The sequence below is a fragment of the Chiloscyllium plagiosum genome, unplaced genomic scaffold (genome assembly GCF_037043375.1).
Source record: "Chiloscyllium plagiosum isolate Xiang-an unplaced genomic scaffold, Cpla_swu_hap1 HiC_scaffold_45, whole genome shotgun sequence".
Lineage (NCBI taxonomy): Eukaryota > Metazoa > Chordata > Chondrichthyes > Orectolobiformes > Hemiscylliidae > Chiloscyllium > Chiloscyllium plagiosum.
This window is the reverse complement of record NW_028270183.1, coordinates 4312170-4339465: the sequence shown is the minus strand read 5'-3', so window position 1 is coordinate 4339465 and position 27296 is coordinate 4312170. Positions and strand designations below refer to the sequence as shown.

The 27296-nt window shown below is 47.4% G+C and overlaps 1 protein-coding gene across 2 annotated transcripts in view; it reads left to right on the top strand.

Moving 5' to 3' along the window:
- dnmt1 (DNA (cytosine-5-)-methyltransferase 1) overlaps window positions 1–27296 on the top strand; it is a 66793-nt gene that overhangs the window by 12104 nt on the left and 27393 nt on the right. The window contains exons 2-9 of one of the 2 annotated variants that reach the window (XM_043695007.2): window positions 14350–14389; window positions 14825–14932; window positions 15550–15802; window positions 17841–17916; window positions 20660–20735; window positions 21850–21893; window positions 23377–23431; window positions 23833–23916. In XM_043695007.2, coding sequence (XP_043550942.2) covers window positions 14350–14389; window positions 14825–14932; window positions 15550–15802; window positions 17841–17916; window positions 20660–20735; window positions 21850–21893; window positions 23377–23431; window positions 23833–23916 — 736 coding nt within the window. The remainder of the gene's footprint in view (window positions 1–14349; window positions 14390–14824; window positions 14933–15549; window positions 15803–17840; window positions 17917–20659; window positions 20736–21849; window positions 21894–23376; window positions 23432–23832; window positions 23917–27296) is intronic. The other variant, XM_043695008.2, reaches the window with a different exon arrangement.

Here is a 27296-nt window from a genome sequence, read left to right as displayed (position 1 = left end):
CCGCCGTCATCATCCCCCCTCCGCCGTCATCATCCCCCCTCCGCCGTCATCATCCCCCCTCCGCCGTCATCATCCCCCCTCCGCCGTCATCATCCCCCCTCCGCCGTCATCATCCCCCCTCCGCCGTCATCATCCCCCCTCCGCCGTCATCATCCCCCCTCCGCCGTCATCATCCCCCCTCCGCCGTCATCATCCCCCCTCCGCCGTCATCATCCCCCCTCCGCCGTCATCATCCCCCCTCCGCCGTCATCATCCCCCCTCCGCCGTCATCATCCCCCCTCCGCCGTCATCATCCCCCCTCCGCCGTCATCATCCCCCCTCCGCCGTCATCATCCCCCCTCCGCCGTCATCATCCCCCCTCCGCCGTCATCATCCCCCCTCCGCCGTCATCATCCCCCCTCCGCCGTCATCATCCCCCCTCCGCCGTCATCATCCCCCCTCCGCCGTCATCATCCCCCTCCGCCGTCATCATCCCCCCTCCGCCGTCATCATCCCCCCTCCGCGCCGTCATCATCCCCCCTCCGCCGTCATCATCCCCCCTCCGCCGTCATCATCCCCCCTCCGCCGTCATCATCCCCCCTCCGCCGTCATCATCCCCCCTCCGCCGTCATCATCCCCCCTCCGCCGTCATCATCCCCCCTCCGCCGTCATCATCCCCCCTCCGCCGTCATCATCCCCCCTCCGCCGTCATCATCCCCCCTCCGCCGTCATCATCCCCCCTCCGCCGTCATCATCCCCCCTCCGCCGTCATCATCCCCCCTCCGCCGTCATCATCCCCCCTCCGCCGTCATCATCCCCCCTCCGCCGTCATCATCCCCCCTCCGCCGTCATCATCCCCCCTCCGCCGTCATCATCCCCCCTCCGCCGTCATCATCCCCCCTCCGCCGTCATCATCCCCCCTCCGCCGTCATCATCCCCCCTCCGCCGTCATCATCCCCCCTCCGCCGTCATCATCCCCCCTCCGCCGTCATCATCCCCCCTCCGCCGTCATCATCCCCCCTCCGCCGTCATCATCCCCCCTCCGCCGTCATCATCCCCCCTCCGCCGTCATCATCCCCCCTCCGCCGTCATCATCCCCCCTCCGCCGTCATCATCCCCCCTCCGCCGTCATCATCCCCCCTCCGCCGTCATCATCCCCCCTCCGCCGTCATCATCCCCCCTCCGCCGTCATCATCCCCCCTCCGCCGTCATCATCCCCCCTCCGCCGTCATCATCCCCCCTCCGCCGTCATCATCCCCCCTCCGCCGTCATCATCCCCCCTCCGCCGTCATCATCCCCCCTCCGCCGTCATCATCCCCCCTCCGCCGTCATCATCCCCCCTCCGCCGTCATCATCCCCCCTCCGCCGTCATCATCCCCCCTCCGCCGTCATCATCCCCCCTCCGCCGTCATCATCCCCCCTCCGCCGTCATCATCCCCCCTCCGCCGTCATCATCCCCCCTCCGCCGTCATCATCCCCCCTCCGCCGTCATCATCCCCCCTCCGCCGTCATCATCCCCCCTCCGCCGTCATCATCCCCCCTCCGCCGTCATCATCCCCCCTCCGCCGTCATCATCCCCCCTCCGCCGTCATCATCCCCCCTCCGCCGTCATCATCCCCCCTCCGCCGTCATCATCCCCCCTCCGCCGTCATCATCCCCCCTCCGCCGTCATCATCCCCCCTCCGCCGTCATCATCCCCCCTCCGCCGTCATCATCCCCCCTCCGCCGTCATCATCCCCCCTCCGCCGTCATCATCCCCCCTCCGCCGTCATCATCCCCCCTCCGCCGTCATCATCCCCCCTCCGCCGTCATCATCCCCCCTCCGCCGTCATCATCCCCCCTCCGCCGTCATCATCCCCCCTCCGCCGTCATCATCCCCCCTCCGCCGTCATCATCCCCCCTCCGCCGTCATCATCCCCCCTCCGCCGTCATCATCCCCCCTCCGCCGTCATCATCCCCCCTCCGCCGTCATCATCCCCCCTCCGCCGTCATCATCCCCCCTCCGCCGTCATCATCCCCCCTCCGCCGTCATCATCCCCCCTCCGCCGTCATCATCCCCCCTCCGCCGTCATCATCCCCCCTCCGCCGTCATCATCCCCCCTCCGCCGTCATCATCCCCCCTCCGCCGTCATCATCCCCCCTCCGCCGTCATCATCCCCCCTCCGCCGTCATCATCCCCCCTCCGCCGTCATCATCCCCCCTCCGCCGTCATCATCCCCCCTCCGCCGTCATCATCCCCCCTCCGCCGTCATCATCCCCCCTCCGCCGTCATCATCCCCCCTCCGCCGTCATCATCCCCCCTCCGCCGTCATCATCCCCCCTCCGCCGTCATCATCCCCCCTCCGCCGTCATCATCCCCCCTCCGCCGTCATCATCCCCCCTCCGCCGTCATCATCCCCCCTCCGCCGTCATCATCCCCCCTCCGCCGTCATCATCCCCCCTCCGCCGTCATCATCCCCCCTCCGCCGTCATCATCCCCCCTCCGCCGTCATCATCCCCCCTCCGCCGTCATCATCCCCCCTCCGCCGTCATCATCCCCCCTCCGCCGTCATCATCCCCCCTCCGCCGTCATCATCCCCCCTCCGCCGTCATCATCCCCCCTCCGCCGTCATCATCCCCCCTCCGCCGTCATCATCCCCCCTCCGCCGTCATCATCCCCCCTCCGCCGTCATCATCCCCCCTCCGCCGTCATCATCCCCCCTCCGCCGTCATCATCCCCCCTCCGCCGTCATCATCCCCCCTCCGCCGTCATCATCCCCCCTCCGCCGTCATCATCCCCCCTCCGCCGTCATCATCCCCCCTCCGCCGTCATCATCCCCCCTCCGCCGTCATCATCCCCCCTCCGCCGTCATCATCCCCCCTCCGCCGTCATCATCCCCCCTCCGCCGTCATCATCCCCCCTCCGCCGTCATCATCCCCCCTCCGCCGTCATCATCCCCCCTCCGCCGTCATCATCCCCCCTCCGCCGTCATCATCCCCCCTCCGCCGTCATCATCCCCCCTCCGCCGTCATCATCCCCCCTCCGCCGTCATCATCCCCCCTCCGCCGTCATCATCGACCCGCCGCCGTCATCATCGACCCACCTCCGCCGCCGTCATCATCGACCCACCTCCGCCGCCGTCATCATCGACCCACCTCCGCCGCCGTCATCATCGACCCACCTCCGCCGCCGTCATCATCGTCCCCCCGTCATCATCATCGTCCCCCTCCCTCCTCCGCCGTCATCATCATCGTCATCCTCCCTCCTCCGCCGTCATCATCATCGTCATCCTCCCTCCTCCGCCGTCATCATCATCGTCATCCTCCCTCCTCCGCCGTCATCATCATCGTCCCCCTCCCTCCTCCGCCGTCATCATCATCGTCCCCCTCCCTCCTCCGCCGTCATCATCATCGTCATCCTCCCTCCTCCGCCGTCATCATCATCGTCATCCTCCCTCCTCCGCCGTCATCATCATCGTCATCCTCCCTCCTCCGCCGTCATCATCATCGTCATCCTCCCTCCTCCGCCGTCATCATCACACCCCCCCTCGGCCGTCACAATCATCCCCCACTCGGCCGTCATCATCATCATCCCCCCCCTCTCCCGCTGTCGTCATCATCATCATCATCCCCTTCGGCCGTCGTCACCATCATCATCATCATCATCATCCCCTTCGGCCGTCATCACCATCATCATCCCCCCCCTCGGCCGTCATCACCATCATCATCGTCCCCCCCCCTCGGCCGTCATCATCATCATTATCCCCCTCGGCCATCATCATCATCGTCCCCCCGCTCCGCCGTCATCATCATCATCCCCCCTCCGCCGTCATCATCATCATCATCATCCCCCCCCCCCCCCCAGCCGTCATCATCACCCCCCCTCGGCCGTCATCATCATCTTCTCTCTCTCTCACCCCCCCCTCCCGTCATCCTCATTCCCCCTCCATCAACATTGCCCTTCATCATCATCATCGCCCTCCGCCATCGTCATCATCGTCCCCCCCTCCACCGTCGTCGTCATGATCGTCCCCCCCTCCGCCGTCACCATCATCACCCCCCCCCTCCGCCATCATCATCATCATCCACCCCTCGGCCGTCATCATCATCCCCCCCCCCCCCTCCGCCGTCATCATCATCATCATCCCCCCTCCGCCGTCATCATCATCATCTCCCCCTCCGCCGTAAGCATCATCATCTCCCCCCTCCGCCGCCGTCATCATCATCATCCCCCCCTCCGCCGTCATCATCATCATCCCCCCCTCCGCCGTCATCATCATCATCCCCCCCCTCCGCCGCCGTCATCATCATCATCTCCCCCCCCGCCGCCGTCATCATCATCATCTCCCCCCTCCGCCGCCGTCATCATCATCATCCCCCCCTCCGCCGTCATCATCATCATCTCCCCCCCTCCGCCGTCATCGTCATCATCTCCCCCCCTCCGCCGTCATCATCATCATCCCCCCCTCCACCGTCATCATCATCATCCCCCCACTCTGCCGTCATCATCATCATCCCCCCCCTCTGCCGTCATCATCATCATCCCCCCCCTGCCGTCATCATCATCATCTCCCCCCTCTGCCGTCATCATCATCATCTCCCCCCTCTGCCGTCATCATCATCATCATCTCCCCCCTCTGCCGTCATCATCATCATCATCTCCCCCCTCTGCCGTCATCATCATCATCTCCCCCCTCTGCCGTCATCATCATCATCTCCCCCCTCTGCCGTCATCATCATCATCGTCTCCCCCCTCTGCCGTCATCATCATCGTCTCCCCCCTCTGCCGTCATCATCATCATCATCTCCCCCCTCTGCCGTCATCATCATCATCTCCCCCCTCTGCCGTCATCATCATCATCTCCCCCCTCTGCCGTCATCATCATCATCTCCCCCCTCTGCCGTCATCATCATCATCTCCCCCTCCGCCGTCATCATCATCATCTCCCCCTCCGCCGTCATCATCATCATCCCCCCCTCCGCCGTCATCATCATCATCCCCCCTCCACCGTCATCATTATCATCCCCCCCTCCGCCGTCATCATCATCATCCCCCCTCGGCCGTCATCATTGTCCCCCCTCCACCGTCAGCATCATCATCCCCCCCCCCTCTGCTGTCATCATCATCATGATTCCCCCCCCCCGCCATCATCATGATCCCCCCCTCCGCCATCATCATGATCCCCCCCTCTGCCATCATCCCCCCCCGCCATCTTCATCATCACCAACCCCCCCTCCGCCGTTATCATCATCATCATCCCCCTTCCGCCATCATCCCCCCCCCCCCGCCGCCATCATCATCATCCCCCCCGCCGCCATCATCATCATCCCCCCCCGCCGCCATCATCATCATCCCCCCCCCGCCGCCATCATCATCATCCCCCCCGCCGCCATCATCATCATCCCCCCCCGCCGCCATCATCATCATCCCCCCCGCCGCCATCATCATCATCCCCCCCCGCCGCCATCATCATCATCCCCCCCGCCGCCATCATCATCATCCCCCCCGCCGCCATCATCATCATCCCCCCCGCCGCCATCATCATCATCCCCCCCGCCGCCATCATCATCATCCCCCCCGCCGCCATCATCATCATCCCCCCCCGCCGCCATCATCATCATCCCCCCCCGCCGTCATCATCATCATCCCCCCCACCGTCATCATCATCATCCCCCCCACCGTCATCATCATCATCTCCCCCCTCCGTCGTCGTCATCATCATCCCCCCTCGGCCGTCATCATCATCTCCCCCACTCCGTCGTCATCATCATCATACCCCCTCGGCCGTCATCATCATCATCCCCCCCCTCGGCCGTCATCATCATCATCCCCCCCCTCGGCCGTCATCATCCTCATCCCCCCCTCGGCCGTCATCATCCTCATCCCCCCCTCGGCCGTCATCATCATCATACCCCCCTCAGCCGTCATCATCATCATACCCCCCTCAGCCGTTATCATCATCATACCCCCCTCAGCCGTTATCATCATCGCCCCCCCCCTCCGCCGTCATCATCATCATCCCCCCCTCAGCCGTCATCATCATCATACCCCCTCCGCCGTCAGCATCATCATCCCCCTCCTCCGCCGTCATCATCATCTCCCCCCTCCGCCGTCATCTTCATCATCTTCCCTCCTCAGCCGTCATCATCATCATACCCCCCTCAGCCGTCATCATCATCGCCCCCCCCCTCCGCCGTCAGCATCATCATCCCCCCCCTCCGCCGTCATCATCATCATCCCCCCCTCCGCCGCATCATCATCTCCCCCCCTCCGCCGTCATCATCATCATCTCCCCCCCTCCGCCGTCATCGTCATCATCTCCCCCCCTCCGCCGTCATCATCATCATCTTCCCCCCTCCGCCGTCATCATCATCATCTCCCCCCTCCGCCGCCGTCATCATCATCATCTCCCCCCTCCGCCGCCGTCATCATCATCAACTCCCCCCTCCGCCGTCATCATCATCATCCCCCCCTCCACCGTCATCATCATCATCCCCCCCTCCGCCGTCATCATCATCATCTCCCCCCTCCGCCGCCGTCATCATCATCATCTCCCCCCTCCGCCGTCATCATCATCATCATCCCCCCCTCCACCGTCATCATCATCATCCCCCCCTCCACCGTCATCATCATCATCCCCCCCCTCTGCCGTCATCATCATCATCATCCCCCCCTCCGCCGTCATCATCATCATCTCCCCCCTCCGCCGTCATCATCATCATCATCCCCCCCTCCACCGTCATCATCATCATCCCCCCCTCCACCGTCATCATCATCATCCCCCCCCTCTGCCGTCATCATCATCATCATCCCCCCCTCTGCCGTCATCATCATCATCTCCCCCCTCTGCCGTCATCATCATCATCTCCCCCCTCTGCCGTCATCATCATCATCATCTCCCCCCTCTGCCGTCATCATCATCATCATCTCCCCCCTCTGCCGTCATCATCATCATCTCCCCCCTCTGCCGTCATCATCATCATCTCCCCCCTCTGCCGTCATCATCATCATCTCCCCCCTCTGCCGTCATCATCATCATCCCCCCCCTCCGCCGTCATCATCATCATCCCCCCCTCCACCGTCATCATCATCATCTCCCCCCTCTGCCGTCATCATCATCATCTCCCCCCTCTGCCGTCATCATCATCATCCCCCCCTCCGCCGTCATCATCATCATCCCCCCCTCCGCCGTCATCATCATCATCCCCCCCTCCGCCGTCATTATTATCATCCCCCCCCTCTGCCGTCATCATCATCATCATCTCCCCCCTCTGCCGTCATCATCATCATCTCCCCCCTCTGCCGTCATCATCATCATCTCCCCCCTCTGCCGTCATCATCATCATCTCCCCCCTCTGCCGTCATCATCATCATCTCCCCCCTCTGCCGTCATCATCATCATCTCCCCCCTCTGCCGTCATCATCATCATCTCCCCCCTCTGCCGTCATCATCATCATCTCCCCCCTCCGCCGTCATCATCATCATCTCCCCCCTCCGCCGTCATCATCATCATCTCCCCCCTCCGCCGTCATCATCATCATCCCCCCCTCCGCCGTCATTATTATCATCCCCCCCCCCTGCCGTCATCATCATCCCGCCGTCGCCGTCAACCCGCCGCCTCACCGCCATCATGATCGTCCCCTCTCACATCGCCCACCCCTCTGTCATCAAATCCCCTCATCATCAAGTTTCCCCTATAATGCACTTGCTCCCTTGTCATCAACTCCCCGTCCCCCCACCATTATCCCTCCTCCCCGTCATAAATGCCTCCTGTCATCAACATCACCATCCCAAAATTATACCACTCCCTTCCCCTTGCCTTTGACCCTGTCATCATCACCTTTTCCCCTGGAATTTTAACCCTCCTCTGTTCCATCACTTCACCATCAATATCAACCCCGCCTGTCATGTGATCCTGACAACCCCTTCCCTTTTGTTGTCATCCCCCTCCCCTCGTCTCCTTGCCTGCCATCATTATTCTCTTCCCTCCCCTCCGTCATTGTTTCCCCAACCCTCATCATCACTTCCTCTCTCCACCATTCTTCCCCCTCCTTCATCAAGATCCAGGCTGCCTATAAGGTTCGTCATTGAGGGAGTTGTAAATATGTATCTGGGTGTGTGGGTTGAGTCAGGGGCCAGAGTTGAAGGGATACAGAATCTTCAAAACGTTTTTGAAGATCATAAGGATACAGAGGCTTGAGGTAAAGTATGGGTTGAGTGGTTGAGAGTTTTAAAAATGTATATTGTTATAATGGATTGTAATGGGATGCATTCTCACATTTTAAAGGAAGTGGCTGCAGAGATGGGGGATGCAGTAATGTAGCGTACTGTAATCTTCCGAGATTCCTGAGACTGGAAAAGAGCTTACGAAAAGAATGAAGATTCTTAGGGAATATAATAAACACAAATAACTGAATATTGGCAATCTGAAACAAAAGATATGCTTGAGAAAAAGTGGATCTGACAACAACTGTTGAGATAGGATTGACGGTCAGAATCTTTTTCCCTTGAGTTGAAATATCTAATACTAGCGGGCATGCATTTAATGAGGGGGGAGGGGAGAAGACAGTTGGAAGGAAATGTGAAGGGCAAGTTTTTTACACAGAGTGGTGAGAGTCTGGAATGCGCTGCTAGGGGTAGTGGTAGAGTCAGATATGTTAGGCTGTTTAGGAACTTTCAGATGTGCACACAAATATGCAAGGAATGGTGCGATATGGACCATAGGCAGGCAGGAGGGTTTAGTTTAATTTGGTATCATGCTCGGCACAACATCTTGGACCGAAGGGCCTGTTCTTGTGCTGTACTGTTCCTCGTTAAAAACAGAGTTAATGCTTTGAGTTCAGTAAATGTTCGTCAGAACATGCTTAGAATTCTTAGGGACTTGACGGAGTAGATGCAGAGAGGTTGTTTCCCCCATGGGAGAATCTAATATCAGAAAACATAATGTGAGAATTAGGGTTTGGACATCTAAGGTAGAGATGAGGGATTTCTTCTCTGAGAATAATGAATCTGTGGAATCCTTTACCAGAGAGGGCTTTTGAGGGTCGGTCATTAGTATATTCAAGGCTGAGATAGATTTTTAATCATTAAGTGAATCAGGGGTTACAGGCAAAGTACAGGAAAATGGAGTTTTGGATTAGAACCCTCTGGTTTCTTCCCACAGTCCCAAGATTTGCAGGTTGGGTGTATTAGCCATGGTAGATTGTCCATAGTGTCCAGGGATGTACCGGCTGGTAGATTAGATAATAATTGAACAATTCTAAAAGAAATAAAAGCTGCTCCTTCCCAGTTTGGAGACAAGGAAATTCTATACCACTGAGTTATTTTTAACATGGCTTCCATGAATAACAAGTTGATAAAATATTCATTATTGTGAAATTCGTGCTTTTGTTAAATTTGCATCCCCTGACTCTCATATTTGCAAAAAATGCAGTTAAAAAGATTGTTAGAAACTAAAATTTAGTGTCATCTGTTGCTGAAGCAGTAATTCTATTAAAAAGCAAACAGTTTCTTGAAAAAGAGGTGATGTTGAAAACTATAAGGATAAGCATGGGAGTGGGGTTGGTCAGTGTTAAAACTGTTAGCCCATTAAATGTGCGACATTGAGTTTCTTTAGATTAATAACTCAGTCCTGACCCCTTTGTTCTGGTTTATGTCACGACATCTCGTAGCAAACCAGATTGGTTAGAGAAAGCAAAATGGGTCCTTCTCTTACTCTTGTTCTGGGGAGAAAAGCTGTGTGAAAAACAAATGCGGGAGAAAAAATTCCTTGAGATGAATCTCGCTAACATTGCCTGTGAATTCATAGATTTGTATTTGGTCACGTTCATTGTATCACATTGAACTTCAGACAGATGACGTTAGCAATAGTAGAGAAATGGCAATGCCTTTAATTATCATCATTTACCAGTGATTGCAACTTCTGGCTAATGGTGAGATTCGTGTACAATATCTCAAGAAAGCATTGCCAATCACCTTTCTCACAGAACATTAATGCACATTTTCCAAAAATTAGGCTTTGGTTATTTGATTAATGAATTGGGAAACTTGATTAGTTACTTTGTGGATAGATTTTTAAAATGATCTGTTGTGAACTTGAGAAATTTTTGAGGAACTATGTGGGTGCGTTTCTGAGTTTATGTTGCTATATCGATCAGCATTTGGAATAGCTTGTAATATTGGACAGTTGAATCTTTTGTTTCTGACCATCTCTGTTCCCTGTTCCAAACAGCAATAAAATGTGCTCCGTTAATCTCCTCCCTACAGTGACCTATTTTTCTAATCAACCTGTTCAGTGATGATATGACACACCTCTGGGGCAGGTTGGCTTTGAACCTGGCTTTCTTGGTCCAGGAGTAGGGACACTACCACTGCACCACAAGAGGGTCCTAAGAACTGATCTATTGCTAGCAAATGATCACAATGCATTTCATTAATGCAAATTCACTATAACATGATTGATGAATTGGGGACACTGTTTCTGTAATGTGAACTTTTAAAGCACGTATTAGATATAACACAGTTCCAGTCTCGTTAGTTGAAATGGTGCTGCTATTACGCGATTTTCTTATAACTCAGGATTGCACGAGAACAGAACTTTCATGTTATAACAGAACTGACTGTGCTGTCTGCTTAAGAATGTGTGGTCTGAATGCTACATTAGGCACTGTGTGAAACTGTTCAAACTCCATTCTTCACCTGTATCGTGATTATCTTTGCAACATAACATTTATTGTTCAATATCTGTACAGAATTGCAAAATTTAAATGGCTTAATTGTGTTATAAGCTGGACCATGGATAGGTTGGGGAGATGTATTTCTTTCACTGTTGGCCAGGATGTGAGAAATGATCACTCTCTGGCAGAGTTCCTGTGAATGGCACCTTGCAAAAAACGCAACCTGTTGTGCTTGTTGTACTACAAGTGGTTTCAAAAGAAAAGTTTGTTTCAGTTATCCGATTGTTTATAAAGTGATCCAATCAAGGTGATTATAATCTTTAAATAATTCAAAAAGTAGATACAGACCAAATCAAAATTATATTTGCATGTCTTAAACTAGTTATTTAGCCCCTTCAACACTTATAGAGTCATAGAGATGTACAGCACGGACACAGATCCTTCAGTCCAACTCGTCCATGCCAACCAGATATCCCAACGCAATCTAGTCCCACCTGGCCCATATCCCTCCAAACCCTTCCTATTCATATACCCATCCAGATGCCTTTTAAATGTTGCAATTGTACTAGCCTCCACCATTTCCTTTGGCAGCTCATTCCATACACGTACCACCCCCCAGTGAAAAAATTGCTTCCTTGGGTCGCTTTTATATCTTTCCCCTCTCACTCTAAACCTATGCCCTCTAGCTCTGGACTCCCCCACTCCAGGGAAAAGTCTATTTATCCTATCCTTGCCCCTCATGATTTTATAAACCTCCATAAGATCACCCTTCAGCCTCCGATGCTCCAGGGAAAACAACCCCAGCCTGTTCAGCCTCTCCCCATCCTCCAACCCTGCAACATCCTTGTAAATCTTTTCTGAACCCTTTCAAATTTCACAATATCTTTCCAATAGGAAGGAGACCAGAATTACACATAATATTCCAACAGTGGCCTAACCAAAGTCCTGTACAGCCGCAACATGACCTCCCAACTCCTGTACTCAATACTCTGACCAATAAAGGAAAGCATACCAAACGCCGCCTTCGCTATCCTATCTACCTGCGACTCCACTTTCAAGGAGCTATGAACCTGCACTCCAAGATCTCTTTGTTCAGCCACACTCCCTAGGACCTTACCATTAAGTGTATAAGTCCTGCTAAGATTTGCTTTCCCAAAATGCAGCACCTCACATTTATCTAAATTGAATTCTATCTGTCACTTCTCAGCCCATTAGCCCATCTGATCAAGATCCCATTGTAATCTGAGGTAACTTTCTTCACTGTCCACTACTCCTCCAATTTTGGTGTCATCTGCAAACTTACTAACTATACCTCCTATGTTCATATCCAAATCATTTATATAAATGACGAAAAGTAATAGACCCAGCACCGATCCTTGTGGCATTCCACTGATCACAGGCCTCCAGTCTGAAAAACAACCCTCCACCACCAACCTCTGTCCTCTACCTTTCAGCCAGTTCTGTATCCAAATGGCTAGTTCTCCCTGTATTTAAATGAGATCTAACTTCTTCAAATGAACACAACATTGATCTTTGAAAAAAACACTTAATTTGGCTTAAGTGCATTTGGCCTCAGACCTTCGGGTGACTACCCTCCAAGGCGGACTTTGAGACATGCAACAATGCAAAGTGGCAGAGCAGAAGCTGATAGCCAAGTTTGGTACCCCTGGGGGTGGCCTTAACTGGCACATTGGGTTCATGTCACACTACAGGTAACCCCACTGTACTACACACTTTGTCACGCGCACACAGGCTCTCTCTCGTATGCACGCACCCTCTCATAGGCTTATCCCCCGACACACTTAGACACATATTTGACCCAAGCTTACACATACTGTTTCTCATGTGCTCACACTCACATGCACTCATTCACACTGTCTCTCCTGCATGCGTGCACACACAAGTTTATAGGATGAATTTGTATTGGCAGAATTACATGTAATTTTGCTCAAAAACTGCATAAATCCATGTAAGATTCTGTAAATCCCACTTTAGAAATAGAACCAGTCTCACTTAACATTGAGACACAGACTTTAACCTCACACTTTTAAGGCATTGTCTGAGCTGAGATTAGTCTGATTAGTTTCCCTACAGTGTGGAAACAGGCCCTTCGGCCCAACTGGTCCACACCGACCCTCCGAAGAGTAACCACCCAGACCCATTTTCCTCTGACTAATACACCTAATATTATGGGCAATTTAGCATGGCCAATTCACCTGACCTGCACATCTTTGGACTATGGGAGGAAACCGGAGCACCCGGAGGAAACCCACGCAGACACTGGGAGAATGTACAAACTCCACACAAACAGTCATCCGAGGCTGGAATCGAACCTGGGACCCTGGTGCTGTGAAGCAGCAGTGCTAACCACTGAGCCACCGTGCCGCCCTAGATGACACCTGTTGTTAGAAAAGCCAGAGCTATTTTGAGAATACTTGGAAGTACTCAGGGATGCCCTCGTAAGAGCAGGTTACGATGCTCAACTCATTGACCGCCAGTTCCGACATGCCACGGCGAGGAACCTCCTCAGGAGACAGATATGAGCTGCATCTGAGAGGGTACTCTTCGTTGTCCAGGAGCCGAAAAACTACACCATGGTCTTCGCAGCCTGCAACACATGATCATTGAGGATGAGCACCTTGCCAAAACCTTCCCCACACCTCCACTTCTCACCTTTAAACAATTACCAAACCTCAAACAGATCATTGTTCAAAGCAAGCTGCCCGACTTTCAGGACAATACCATACAACCTTGTCATGGTAGATGCTGCAAGACGTGTCAGAGTGTCAACATGGATACCACCATTACGCCATGGATATCTCCCACCATGTATGTGGCAGGTACTCATGCGACTCAGCCAATGTTGTCTATCTCATACGCTGCAGGCAAGGATGCCCTGAGGCATTGTACATTAGCGAGACCAAGCAGAGGATACAGCAACGGGTGAATGGATTAATGCATTATCTGGGCTGACATGACGCCAATTGTTAAAGTTCACTTGGGAATGTAATTTAAAAAAAAAAAGTTTTGTGATTTACATGTGAAAGAACTGAAACCAACATGGGCATTCTAAAAAATGAGAGACTTAACAAACAATGCAGGTCTTTTACAATATATAATTTCAGTTACATCACACTAAACAATTCATATAAATTCGGTGTTTTACAATCTTATTCTCCACAACCACCTGATGAAGGAGCAGCGCTCCGAAAGCTAGTGCTTCCTAATAAACCTGTTAGACTATAACCTGAGGTTGTGTGATTTTTAACTTTGTACGCACCAGTCCAAAACATCGGCATCTCCAAATCATATTTTGAGAATGTAACTTAAAATGAATTCTGGAATTCACATATTAAAGAACTGGAACTAGCATATCCCATTCTAAAAGTTGAAAGACCTAATCTGAATTTGTTTAATATGTCATTACAGCTCCATGACACTGTAACCCTTTTGCTATGAATTCTGTGTCTGATCTTATACTCCACAACCACCTAATGAAGGAGCAGCGCTTTGAAAGCTAGTGTTTCCAAATAATCTATACCCTGGTAGACTGCACCCTGATGTTGTGTGATTTTTAACTTTGTCTACCCTAGTCCAACACCGGCACCTTTAAATCATATTTTTTTTAATTAAAACTAAATATTGAGGCACCAAATTATATTCAGAAAACTGAAACTTAGTTCTAACTTTTTGATCTGTTTTTATTTCTGTAGACTTCAAGTGCTTGAGGATAAAGTTGATCTCTCCGAGAAGGTGTGTTGAAATATTAAGCATTTGTTTTACATTCTAATTTGCATTTTAGTGTGTTCATGTTTCAACGGGAAAGAAATCCACCAGTGAGAAGTGTTGTTATTTCTAATATGTTCAAAGTGCGACGGTGGTTGGGGGGAGGGAAATGCAGTTGAAATTGCCTTTTAAATTCTCTCAAAGACTGTGGTAGGAAAGTATCTTTTCCCAATACTTTCCCTGCACTTATGTGTGGAGTTACTTCTATTACCCCAACTATTTTAAAAATGAAATGCAAGCATTATCAAATTAAGTTACTATTTTTGGTGGGGAAGGAAAGAAGAATAACCGCAACAGTGTTTCTCATGCTGTATTGTGCATGCAAATGGCATAAGTGATGTGTTTTAATTGTTGGTGTCTTTTTATGCTTTCGTAACTTAACAAGTGAATACCTTCTTTCAGGAATGTATAAAAGAAAAGCTGAGTTTACTACATAGCTTCTTACAAACAAATACACAAAATGACCTCAGTGAACTGGAAACAAAACTTCAGAGAGAGGAACTCTCTGAGGTAAGTCTGTTAAGAAAGTTGGTGGAGCAGGTTCTGTTCAGTAGTATATTTAAAAGGGGAATATCGTGAATACATAAAAGAACCTCCAAAAAATGGATGTGAAACGTTCCAGCAGTATAAAACCCTGGTATTTGTTTGTAGTAGAGAGCGTCAGTGATATCAAATAGTGGAGTCTTGACTGTCAGCTGCCAGCCACAGCTTTATAATTTGTTCGTTGCCTCCCGAGTTATGAAGATGAGCCTTTTCCTTTTTTTTCTAGCAATAAGATATCTCATTCTCTCTCTTATGACAGACATTTGGGCATGCATTGTTGTAGATTTTAAACTATCCTTCGCCCCTTTAAGACTGCTGTAGATCTAATGTTTGCTTCCTGGCCTTGAATTTTCTGATGATAAGGGAACACTGTGCCTCCTGCCCATTGGTTTTGGTTCTGGATCCCCAAAAGTGCTGAAGTATATTGTCCCTGTTTATTCCTGGGGCTGAGAAAGGTCATTGTCATTCCATTGGTCTGAGATGGGTATTAATCTTGTTCATATTAATTTGTTTCAGTGATTGTATTGTGTGTGTTTGCTGCTAGTCTGTCTTTATGGTTTCTCACTTGTTTGACTTTTTTTCAGGAGGGTTACCTGGCCAAAGTGAAAGCGCTGCTCAATCAGGAGCTTTTTGAAGGGAATGGAGACTCTGCGCCTGGAATCAATTCAAATGGTTGCTCTGAGAATGGGGCTTCAGACAGTGATAAAAATGAGACCAATGGAGTGGTTGATGAGCCAAATGGTCAAGAGGAAAGCAATATGGAGACCGAGGTGATGGTTTTCCCGACTGCAAAGAGTCGTGGGAAGCGGCTGAGTAAATCCAATGGCGATAACAAACGTATGTGCACTTTCTTTGCCCCGAGTTGTTTGTTTACTGACACTCTTGAAAAATATTAAATTAGCACTCCGATCACATTCCATTTGGAATAATGGTCAGCTTGAATTCCACCTCAGTCTCTTGTAAATATGCAATACTGTTCTTTGTCAATTCTTATGGTTGCAGAGAAAAGTGTATGGAATGAGGGGCCGAAAATGTCAGCTGAATGTTCTAATTAATGAAGACACTGGAAAAAGAATTCAGTGGCATTTTGTTTTTGTTAAAAAATCCTTTCCCCATCTCTAGGTTTCTATGTTCAAAGCTGTGGACCAAGAAGGGTACTCAAGATTTGTTGACAACATGCAAGATTCACAGCTAATGTTGAGAAAACTTGAGGGAAGTAAATAGAATGCATAGCTAGATCAGGTTATTATAAAACAAGGTTAGAAGTTGAACAAGAACTAGAAGTACAATTCTTGTGCAAGATTATCGTTCGGACCCCACCCCATCCCTGGAATCTTGCTCAAATCTGTTTCCTTAATTTGATAACGGAAATTGAGATCTGCTGCAGTTAAGGAGAACTACTTTAGGATTGACTTAGAAATGGAACCTTTGATTCCACCCCCCCCCCCCCCCCCCAAATAAATAAGCAACAATGCACAAAATTCAAAGCCATGAGTGAGGTTTTGTACAGTACAGTACTTGGTTCTTGGAGTGGGTTATTTACTCAATCCTAGTTGGCATTGGGAAACTTAAATAGGTTCAAATCCAAACCTTTTCTGTTAAATTGGATACCAGAAAGAATTTCAGAACTCATCGGTAAATATGGATTTATTGCAGCCCTTTTCGGAAGGTTCCTGAGAGTTGAGGGAGTCTCAGGTAATAGGTAGTCAGTGAGAGAGCAGCTCATTAATATCATTGAAGGACAGGCTTGAAACATTTGGATTTTCCTGGTCCTTATCATGTGTTTATGGTTGCTAGTTCCCATAACTTCAGATCCACTGCAATGTGGTTCACTCTTCACTGCACTCTGGGCAATTAGGAATTTGCACTAAATGCTGGTCTAGCTAGTGACACCCACATTTATATTTCAGTATTCTTTCATGGAATGTGGGCAGTGCTGGCTAGGGCATTTATTATTACCCCAAATTGCCTACAGAACAATTTAATGTGGGTCTGAAGTCACGTGTATGTCAGACTAAGTAAGGATGGCAAATTTTCTTCCCTGAAGGACAGGTGGAGCCAGATGAGTTATTATGATAGTGACATTGGTTATATGGTTAGCTTTTAATTCCAGATATTTATCGAATTCAGATTTTTTTTTTGATTCACTTGAGTGTTGCAGGCTGATCACCATTTATTGACCGTCCCGAGTAGCCCTTGAGAAGGTAATGGTGAGTTGCCACCTTGAACCACTGCAGTCAATGTGGTATAGATAGATCTACAATGCCTCCAGAGATTTCACCATCTGTCGTGGTGGGATTCAAATTCATTCTCTCAGAACATTTAGCCTGAGACTCTGGATTACTAATCCAGTGACATTACTATAAAATCACCATCTCCCCTCACACACACCATGAACATTCTTTTAAAAATCCCCTATGCACTACCATAGGCATGTATGCATAAGTTGGCACATTTATAATTTTGGCCATTATTAATGTATTTTGGGCAAGCTGTTCCATCACTGCGCTTTGAAGCAAAATGTGATTGTTTTCACTGAACTTTCATGTTTTCTTTATAGCAGGGGCCACTGTTAATGATTGATTCTTTGTCCCGGGAATCTTAATACTATTTGATTGGGTTCAACACAGCCCCTGACCCTGAGGTCAGCTATCTCACTGGATGTGGATCAGTCTTGAGTGCCCTTCTGAGGCCCTGAACTTTCCCCTCTCAATGCTTTGAAGGAATTCCTTAAAAGGGTTGGGAGATTTCGTGAAAATCCTCCATTGCAACCCAGTTTCCTACATTTGATATTTCTCCAAAATTTGCCATAATTGAAATCCCGTGCTGTTTTTTGAGCTCTGCTTCCAATTAACAAAATTTATTTCTGTTCTAGGTTTATCAGGATCTCCAAGGGTCACCAGGAATTCAGTCAAGCAGCAAACTACAATCATCTCCATGTTTGCTAAGGCGTGAGTATTCAAGTAGTTAGGGGTAGCATGAAGGGGGAGTGCCTGGTTTCAGGTCAAGTTCCTGACTGATGAATTACAAGGAAATAGTAATTGGATTCAGATGATGCTCGTAAAGCTTGAATGATTTTAGGCAATTCTCATGTCGAACACACTACTAACTAAATTGATATTTTTAAAAGGTGTTGTTCAAGCATATAAAACTTTTATGGGGCTCAGTAGGTTAAATACTGAAGAGATGTTTTTCTTGATGCCGGATGTTATGTAGAACCAGGAGTCACAATCTCAGATTAAGGGATTGGCTATTTAGGACTAACAGGTAGACGATACGTCTACTCCAAAGAACTGTGCAGTCTCAAGTCAATGAGTCACCGCAATTGGGGAGTGTCTAGAATTATCTCATGACTTTTGTATTTTTTCTTTGCCTTTTAAAAAGAAAGGAAGAAAAGTTAAGTTGAAACAACTTGTGTTAAAGTTAATGTAAGTGAAATAAAGTTCAAACACAGCAGTTCAGACATGTGGCGTATGCCTGTTGTAATAAGTGGAAAGTCATGGGCACCAGTTGTGACCTAGACAATCATTTGCAGAAAGTACCATTGGCTGCAGAAACTTGAACTCTTGGTTTTTGGAGCTTGAACAGTGAATTAAGTCTCTGAGTTACATCCACAGTGATGAAAGCTATTTGGGGAGGTGGCCACGCAGTTGGTTGGGGGTCTGCAAGAAAATAGGGAGTGGTAACTTTGAGGAAGTCTAAGAACCAGGCAGGTAAAGAAGTCCCCTGACATGATTCTACTTACTGACCAGTTTTCTTTTTCAAATGCTGTCAAGGGCTATAGCTCCTCAGAAGTGCAGTCAGTATAAGTCCATCGCACCACCGGTGGCTCAGCCGCAAAAGGGAAGAAGAGTTGAAAAGCTGTAGTGATAAGGAAAAGGATGGGTGTTTCCTTATTGTAGGTATGTGTTGGTATGTTCTGTCCCTTGTTGCTAGGGTCAAGGATCTCATGGACTGGCTGTAGAGCATTCTTTGGCAACAAGGTGAATACCAAAAGCACAAGTAGGAAAGAAACCAGGGTCCTGAAAGCAGATTTTGGGCAGTTTGAAAGGAACTTTAAAAATAGATCCTCAAAAGTAGTAATCTCGGGATTATTTCCAAGCCCATGGATAGATGGAACCTGTGCCAGATGGATAGGTCGCACTTTAACAGGCCTAGGATTAATACCCTCACTGGGACACTTACTTTTCTGCAACAGAAGGATTAAACTAAGTGGGGATTGGAATCCAAATGAAAGATCAGATTGGAGGGAATACAACTTGTAAAAGGAAGTAGAACAGTAGCCAGCAAAATTAGAAGGTGAGGCGAAAGCAAATATCAGATAGGATCAGTATGTAGAATAATGTCTGAATTAAGAGTACTGTATCTGAAAACACACAAAGCAAAATGTTGTTGATACTGGAAATCTGAAATTAAAAAATGCTGAAGAAGGTTGGGTATGGCAGCAATTGTGCAGTGAGAAACTGAATTAATTTTTCAAGTTCAATATGACTTTCCATAATTGAAAGAAGCTGGATATAGGTGGCTTTTTTACTATTGACAGAAGAGGAGCAAATGGAATAGATCTAATTGAATAATGAAGCAGGCTCAACCAGCAGAATCTCCTCCTTTTTATATGTTCCCAGTATGTTCAAAACAGAAATGGATAGATTCTTAGATATTAAAGATATCAAGGAATATGGGATTGGTGCGTGAAAAATGGCTTTTGTTGTAGAAGATCCACCAGAATCTAATTATTTGGCAGACAAACTTTAGGGGCCAGGAGGCCTACTTCCCCGATGTCCTTTGTTTCTGCATCAGCCTTAGTTAGGAGTTGAAAGCTCTGAATGTATCAGATCTTGATGTATGATCTAACTATTATATTTCCTGTAACAAGGCAAAGATATGATAACATGCTTTGTTTAAAAGTGAGAAAAGACGTTCTAATGTGATCTTTTGTTTTTTTGGAGGATTAATGTGTTATTTCTTATGTACCTAATTGTTTATAGGAATGCAAGTAAACCTGTGTACTTCAGAGTTTATTGATCAGGTATAAAGTCTAAATAAGAAGTATGCATCGGTGGCCTTAGATCAGGGGAAGTTGGTAATACTCTCAGCCGCTTTATGGATTGTACAGTCTGTGCTTTGTCACCAATAATAGGGTTATTTCACAGGAGAACACTTGATGACATATCACCAGTTAGATTTGACAGTCTGTGTTGCTAGCACAAGGTCTGGCAAGTACAGGGCTACTCTGCAAATATTGCAGCCCTATGAGAATATACTGAGAGTTTCAAGAGTTCCAGGTATAGAAGCCAGTAAACATTTTATCTGAAAGATGTTGGACTTAGAAGGTTGTAATATTTAAATCCAATTTACCTTGTTGGAAAAGTCTGTGTTTAGTGAGTACAGTTATTGAAAAGATTGCTTTGGTGCTCTAGCCCCTATGGGAGTACAATATGATTAAAATAACTTGCTGGGGATTCATCTGATCTCTTACAACAAACAATGGAGTTCTGAATGATGTATGACTTATCTTTTTTTTCTTGTGATATTGTTCTCTTTTGTACTTTTATAGAGAATATAGTGAAATAGAGAACCCTTGTAGGGGCAAGACCAACACTGAAACATAAGTGCATAGATTCTGTACGGGGTGATGATATACTATATGTTCCAAAGACAAGTTTTTGACATTCGTATTATCATCTGTTCTAGGGCAAATAAGCGCAAGTCAGAGGATCTAAATGAACTAGAAGTAACAAATGTTAAAGAAGAGGAATCTGATGACCAGGTAATGAAATTAGGCTAATTTTGGTTCAGATGATGATCTAGAGTTTTATCTTTTGTAATGTCCTTAATCTCTTGGTCCCCATCATGTGCCTGCTGGCTATTACAGATGCTAAACAATGAGTGTCAGGAATGTTCAAGGAATCTTTCTGGTGTTGATCTCTCAACTCAAGCAAGAATCATTGACTTGAGCTGTGGATTGGGAACCTCGGGAGATGATTATTTTTAAACTGTACCTACGGATTACAGCACATACATGCTATGCCATGCTTATATTTGTTTCCTGTGTCCTCATTCATTCTGTCACTCCTTGCCTACCTCCCTGCTCAGCCAATTCCTGAGAACAGTTTATATGGTATAAATAGGAATTGAACTGTTAACATTCTGGCCTGTTCTCACCACCACACAATACTTAGCTCAGAATAGGCACTTCTTAGCTGAATATCAAACTAACCTAGTTATTGGTGTGTGTCTGTGCAGACATTGGTTGCCTTAGAATTGTAGAGAGGAATGGTAACTTTTGAGTTAGCGTTTTCCTAGAAGTTTTATTTATTCTTCTTCTCATCCTTTCTCTTTCCCCTTTCCTCTATTTGTTAGCTCATAATAGAATTAGCAGAGGTGAGCTAAAAAGACTATTTTAAACAGAGGGAGGATACTTGTTGAAAACAAATAAGCTTGTATTGTAAGCTGAACAAATTCCTCTGTACTGGAGTGAAATGGTTGATTAATTTTACAACACACTGCATGGCTTTCAATCAAATTCTTGTGAATGTGTAGAATAAATCTCCTTGCAATACAATATTTAAGTCGTCATTGGACAAGAATATGGATGTATATGGAATAGTATAGGTTAGATGGGCTTCAGATTGGCACAAATCGAGGGCCGAAGGGCCTGTACTGCGCTGTAATGTTCTATGTTCTAATACAGACATAGTTTAGCCTTTTAAATAGGAGGTCTTGTCAACAGGTCAAATATTTGGAAAATGTAATTATCACTAGGTTTCATTTCATCCTATCCTATCTAATATTGTGTTAGTGATATTTTTATATATATGTAGAGTGCTAATGTAAAAGATATATAAATATTACAGTTTGGATGTCGTTTTTTTCTGGTTTAGAGGGAACTGGATGAAAAGAGAATTAAAGTGGAATCTGAGCAAAAGTAGGTTTTCGATTTTTATTTATTACTTTAAAAATTTTAATCTAGAAATGACTTTGCATGTTGGAAAGTAATGCTGTAATAGCAATGCTAACTATAGTCATAGCAGACACTTGTGACTTTGCAACCATTATTGAGGCAGAAATTGAAACACAGTGGGGATGATGAACACAGATTTGGAAATAACGGCTCATTCAAAGACATGTGAGTGAGAAAAGGAAGTTGAATACTGAACAATTTAATCAGAGTAGATATTCTTGAGCAGAAAATGAGTTCAGGTGAGAAGGTGCAAGTAAAGCTAGAAAGAGATGGGAGTTCAGGATTGGAACAGGAATGCCTTGGTGAAGATTGGCTTGTTAGGGAAGAGGGCTGGTGCAGCTGTCTCATTGTGACGTGAGGAGGGACGGTGAAGGGTTTGAAGAGTTGAAAAAAGATGTGCAGTATCCTGGAGTTGTGAAGGAGTTTGGCAGAGGAGACGGAGCCCTATTAGCACTTGATACTATCCACCCAGATCTGATGATTGGCTAAACCAGCTGAGCATCAACTATGCTGAAGTTTTCACCAATGGTTTTGGGGGAATTAATGTAGAAGTGTGACCAGGATGGGAGAAACTAAAAGGACTTTGGTAAGTTCAGAGGTGTTAATAGTTATCATCATCAGCAATCACTCATTTAATGAGTGGGATTGTCCACCTAGGAAATTCCAAGTCACTCTTTATGGGTTCTGTGGGTCCGTGTGTGGCCAATGAGCCCAAACCTAGAACCACATCTCCAACCACACATTTGGCAGGTGTTTCCAGGAGGTGGAACTGGTCCTTGGCCTTGAGATCACCCATATTCTTTTTCCAGTTCTTTTTCTGTACTTCCTTTTTCTGGCAAATGTTCTCAAAGAATTGTCTTGCTTCTTACAGTCCCAACAGGAGAGATAAGTGAGTGGTTAATCACATTGACAGCTGCAGAGGTATTGTGGTAAAGGGTAGAAAGCTTTGGAAGCAAGGAGTTTGAGAAACAGATTTTTGATAAAACCAGACTGAAGAGACAAAAATGGATGCACAAAGGATCACAGGAAAGTGGTGGAGATGGATTTGAGATTGACTGACTTAACATTTTGGATCACAAACTGAAAATGTGTTGCTGGAAAAGCGCAGCAGGTCAGGCAGCATCCAGGGAACAGGAGAATCGACGTTTCGGGCATAAGCCCTTCTTCATAAGCCCTGAAGAAGGGCTTATGCCCGAAACGTCGATTCTCCTGTTCCCTGGATGCTGCCTGACCTGCTGCGCTTTTCCAGTAACACATTTTCAGCTCTGATCTCCAGACCTCACTTTCTCCTCCATTTTGGATCACAAAGCAAGCTTGCTTTTCTGTGGCAAAAGTTGATGATTGTTCATCTTGCTGCAGTTAAAGGGCTGAGACGTGCACTGAAGGTAGGCTCTGATGGAGGGAAATATTGCTTCATCAGCAAAATTAACAGGAGTTTTCTTTCTAGGCTACCTGCTGGGAGTGAAGCTACTTCCAAACCCAAAGCTGTGCAAACTCCTAAGGTGAGTAGGATTAGAGATTGATTTGTACACTGGGAGTATATATTTCAGTTAATAGTATGATGGCTTTTGGAGAAAGAGCTCAATTTAGTAATTCTGTAAAACAATGCTTCTAAAGTTGAAATCTAATATAAGAATGAGCCTTAGTTGAATATAATGTTCTCATTCATGAAATATGCACATTTTTCAGTTTATTCCTTTTTTATGTGAGAATTAAGCAAATTTGAGTTTGAGGAGTTTTTTTTAACAATAATATGCAAGTGTTACCTTTGTCCATCATATTACCAACATCATCTGCTCTTTGATATAAATTTGAACACTAGTTTCTCCTAGATGTTTCAGTGAGTAATTTGGTCATTATCTGGAATCCAAAAATGTAATTTCATACCTGTGCTCTTTTTCAGACTCCACCTCCCAAATGCACAGACTGCAAGCAGTTCTTGGATGACGCAGATCTCAAGTACTTCCAGGGCGATCCCGATGATGCAGTGAGTGGTGTTTCTTTTGTTGAGTTTTCTCCTGACGGCAATAAAAAGCTTCTAGCCTTTCTGAAGCCTGCTCCAGTGCATTTCCTCATATGAGATTCCATGGTTGGGAGACTTTTCTATTCTGAAAAGCATTGCAACTTGTTCTTGTCTGCCATGCATGAACATTTTCAACAATTCGCTGTGCAGTAGAATGGGGCAGAACTCCAGTTTGAGGATTTGTAATTGTTTTAGTTTATCTGGGAAGTGATTGAAGTGTCTGAAGACTTTGGTGTATATTATACTGATATGTTTTATCAGTGGAGGCAGGCTGATGCACATACGCACAGCCAAGATTGCTGGGCATTGGGCATCATTAAGTACTTCCTGCAAAAAGTATAAAGTAGCCACTTGCATCACCTGGCAACAGTAAGCTCTGAACTTCTCCTAGATTCTGCAAATGTTGGTGCTCAACTGACCTGGGAATGGGATGAGAATGAAATAGTTTCCAACTGGGGTTTCCTTGTTCCATTATTTCAACAGTAGAAGCTGTTTTTGCTTAAAGCAAGTCCTCCTGAAATGTTTTGCCATTAACCTGAAAGGATGTTAGTCATCTGTTTCATGTACACTAAGCACATGGATATGTGGAAGTGGCACAAAACATAACATTGTTCCATGTCACTATTTATGGCTAGAGATCCTGGTGGCATACAGTGGAATATAGGAGAAGAGGGTAGTCATTCGGTTCTCAAGCCTGTGCTGCCACTTGGTTAGATCATGGCTGATCTGTGTGACGACTCACTGGGCTAGTGTGCTGGAAATAAACCCCTGTTATTTCCACAGTTGTCCCACAAGTTAAAGGTTTAAAAGTAAGTATGCAAAGATCCCCAATATACCTGATCTTCAGGTCCAGGTTGATGGAAATCGTGGATAAAGTGAGGACTGGAGATCAGAGTCGGAGAGTGTGACGCTGCAAAAGCACAACAGGTCAGGCAGCATCTGAGGAGCAGGAGAGTTGGTGCAAAAGCTCTTCTTCAGGAATGAAGGGGTGGCCCAAGGGGGCTGAGAGATAAATGGGAGAGGGTTTGGGGCTGAGGGGAAGGTAGCTAGGAATGTGATGGATAGTTGAAGGTAGGGTGAAAGTGATAGGTCGGAGTGGATAGGTGGGAAGGAAGATGGACAGGTAGGACAGTTCAAGAGGGTGGTGCCGCATTGGAAGGTTGGATGTGGGATAAGTTGGGGGGAAGGGGAAATGAGGAAACTGGTGAAATCCACATTGATTCCATGTGGCTCTGAGGCCGAACACTATAACTCCTCCTCCCACTCCGCCAAGGGCATGCAAGTCCTGGGCCGCCTCCGCTGCCAAATTCTAGCCACCCGACGCCTGGAGGAAGAACGCATCATCTTCCACCTTGGGATCCTCCAACTACAAGGGATCGATGTGGATTTCACCAGTTTTCTCTTTCCCCCCCCCCCCCCCCCACTTATCACAGATTCGACCTTCCAACTCGGCACCACCATCTTGAACTGTCCTACCTATCTACCTTCCTTCCCACCTATCCGCTCCACTCTCCTCTCTGACTTATCACCTTCACCCCAACATCATCTACCTATCACATTCCCAGCTACCTTCTCCTCCCTCCTCCCATTTATTTCTCAGCCCCCCCAGGGCCACCCCCACATTCCTGATGAAGAGCTTATGCTCAAAACATTGACTGTCCTGCTCCTCGGATGCTGCCTGACCGGCTGTGCTTTTACAGCAACACACTGATAAAAATCATGGACTGGGTTTCTATCCTTAACAAGTATTTCTATTTGTTGCAATTAATTAAAATCGAGCTACAGATAATGTTATAAACCGTCATCATAAAATACAACTAGTTAAGATTCTAATCTCCTTCTTAACCCCCCCCATATGGAAAGGCGGATGTAGACGAGTTGTGGGGTGAGCTGAAACTTTATTGCTGGAACAGCTCAGCAGGTCAGACAGCATCTAGGGAAAAGGAGATTCGACGTTTCGGGCACATGCCCTTCCTCAGGCATGTGCCCGAAACGTCGAATCTCCTTTTCCCTAGATGCTGTCTGACCTGCTGAGCTGTTCCAGCAATAAAGTTTCAGCTTTGATCTCCAGCGTCTGCAGACCTCACTTTCTCCTCGAAGAGTTGTGGGGTGAGTCAGAGGGACAACTGGGAAGGCAGTTCAATCATGTTTGTTCGCAGAATCTGTTGAGTTGATTCTTGCTGATCAGAATGTTCTTTGCAGCCTTCCTTTTCTGAATGCTTCCACTGATTTCCAAGAGGCACTGGGTAGCTCGTTCACTTATAAAAAGATCTCTGACATATTTCTAAATTTCCCAGCTTACAAGACACTGCTAAAGGAAAGATAAACTGATTGTCTTCAGGTTTTGGCCACAGAGAACTATAGTAGATGCTGGCCAGCCAGTGGTACCCATGTCCCGAAGTAAAGAAAAAAAGAACAGAGACAGTTGCTGAGTTGGTGAAGATCTGATCACTTCTCACTATATCTTATTGCTCGCCCCAAGTTGTTCAGTTATCTGAGAACCAGTTACACAGTTCTTGGCAAGCAAAAGACCTTTATCATTGATAATTAATCATTAATCCATAGACTGATCAACTACTTGTTGCTATCCAAAGCTGCATCTGAATACAGAGCCCTTTGGTTCTAGCTCACCTGCAACCTAATCTTCAGTTACCGCGTATACAAGCAGCTGTTTAAATGATGTTTGCCATAGTGTTTGGGTACTTGCTTTTCAAAATGTGCAGCAATCTTTGCTAGTTTTAAAACAATTCTTTCTCATTTCAGTCCCCAATTGTAAAAGCAATTTTAAAAAAAAAAGTCATGGTCTTTACATCTGTACCTCACATGCATTGAAAATGTGGTCTTGCAGAGTTACTTTGCATTTCAGGTTTTACAGTGCTGCTTGTTAATACCCTACACTGTGTCCCATTACGGATAGAGGAAATCAGACCAGAAGTCTTGGGCTTTTGGTACAGTCCAGAGGTGGGGAACCTTTTTCATGTTGGAAGGCCGCATTATGTTAGTTGTAATCTAATAAGGCCACATCCAAGAAACTTCAGTTATATATTGTTCAAAATTCACATTATTTTGTAAAAATCTAACTACTATGTGCTAACTAAAAAAAAGAAAATAATGTTAATTCTAAAGCTAACTAACCTTTTAATGACTTTATTGTGACTGCTTTTTGTAGGAAAGCATTTGAATATTTGGTTGCAGCATGGAGGTCTGCAGTTTTAGCTGATCCTCTGGATGGATATCCGTCATTTGTGACCTTAAGGGCGTCTTGATTTTGGTTAAGTAGGAGAATGTAGATTCACAGCAATCAGTGATTGAAAAGCAAGAAAGAATTTTTCGTGCATGTTGCC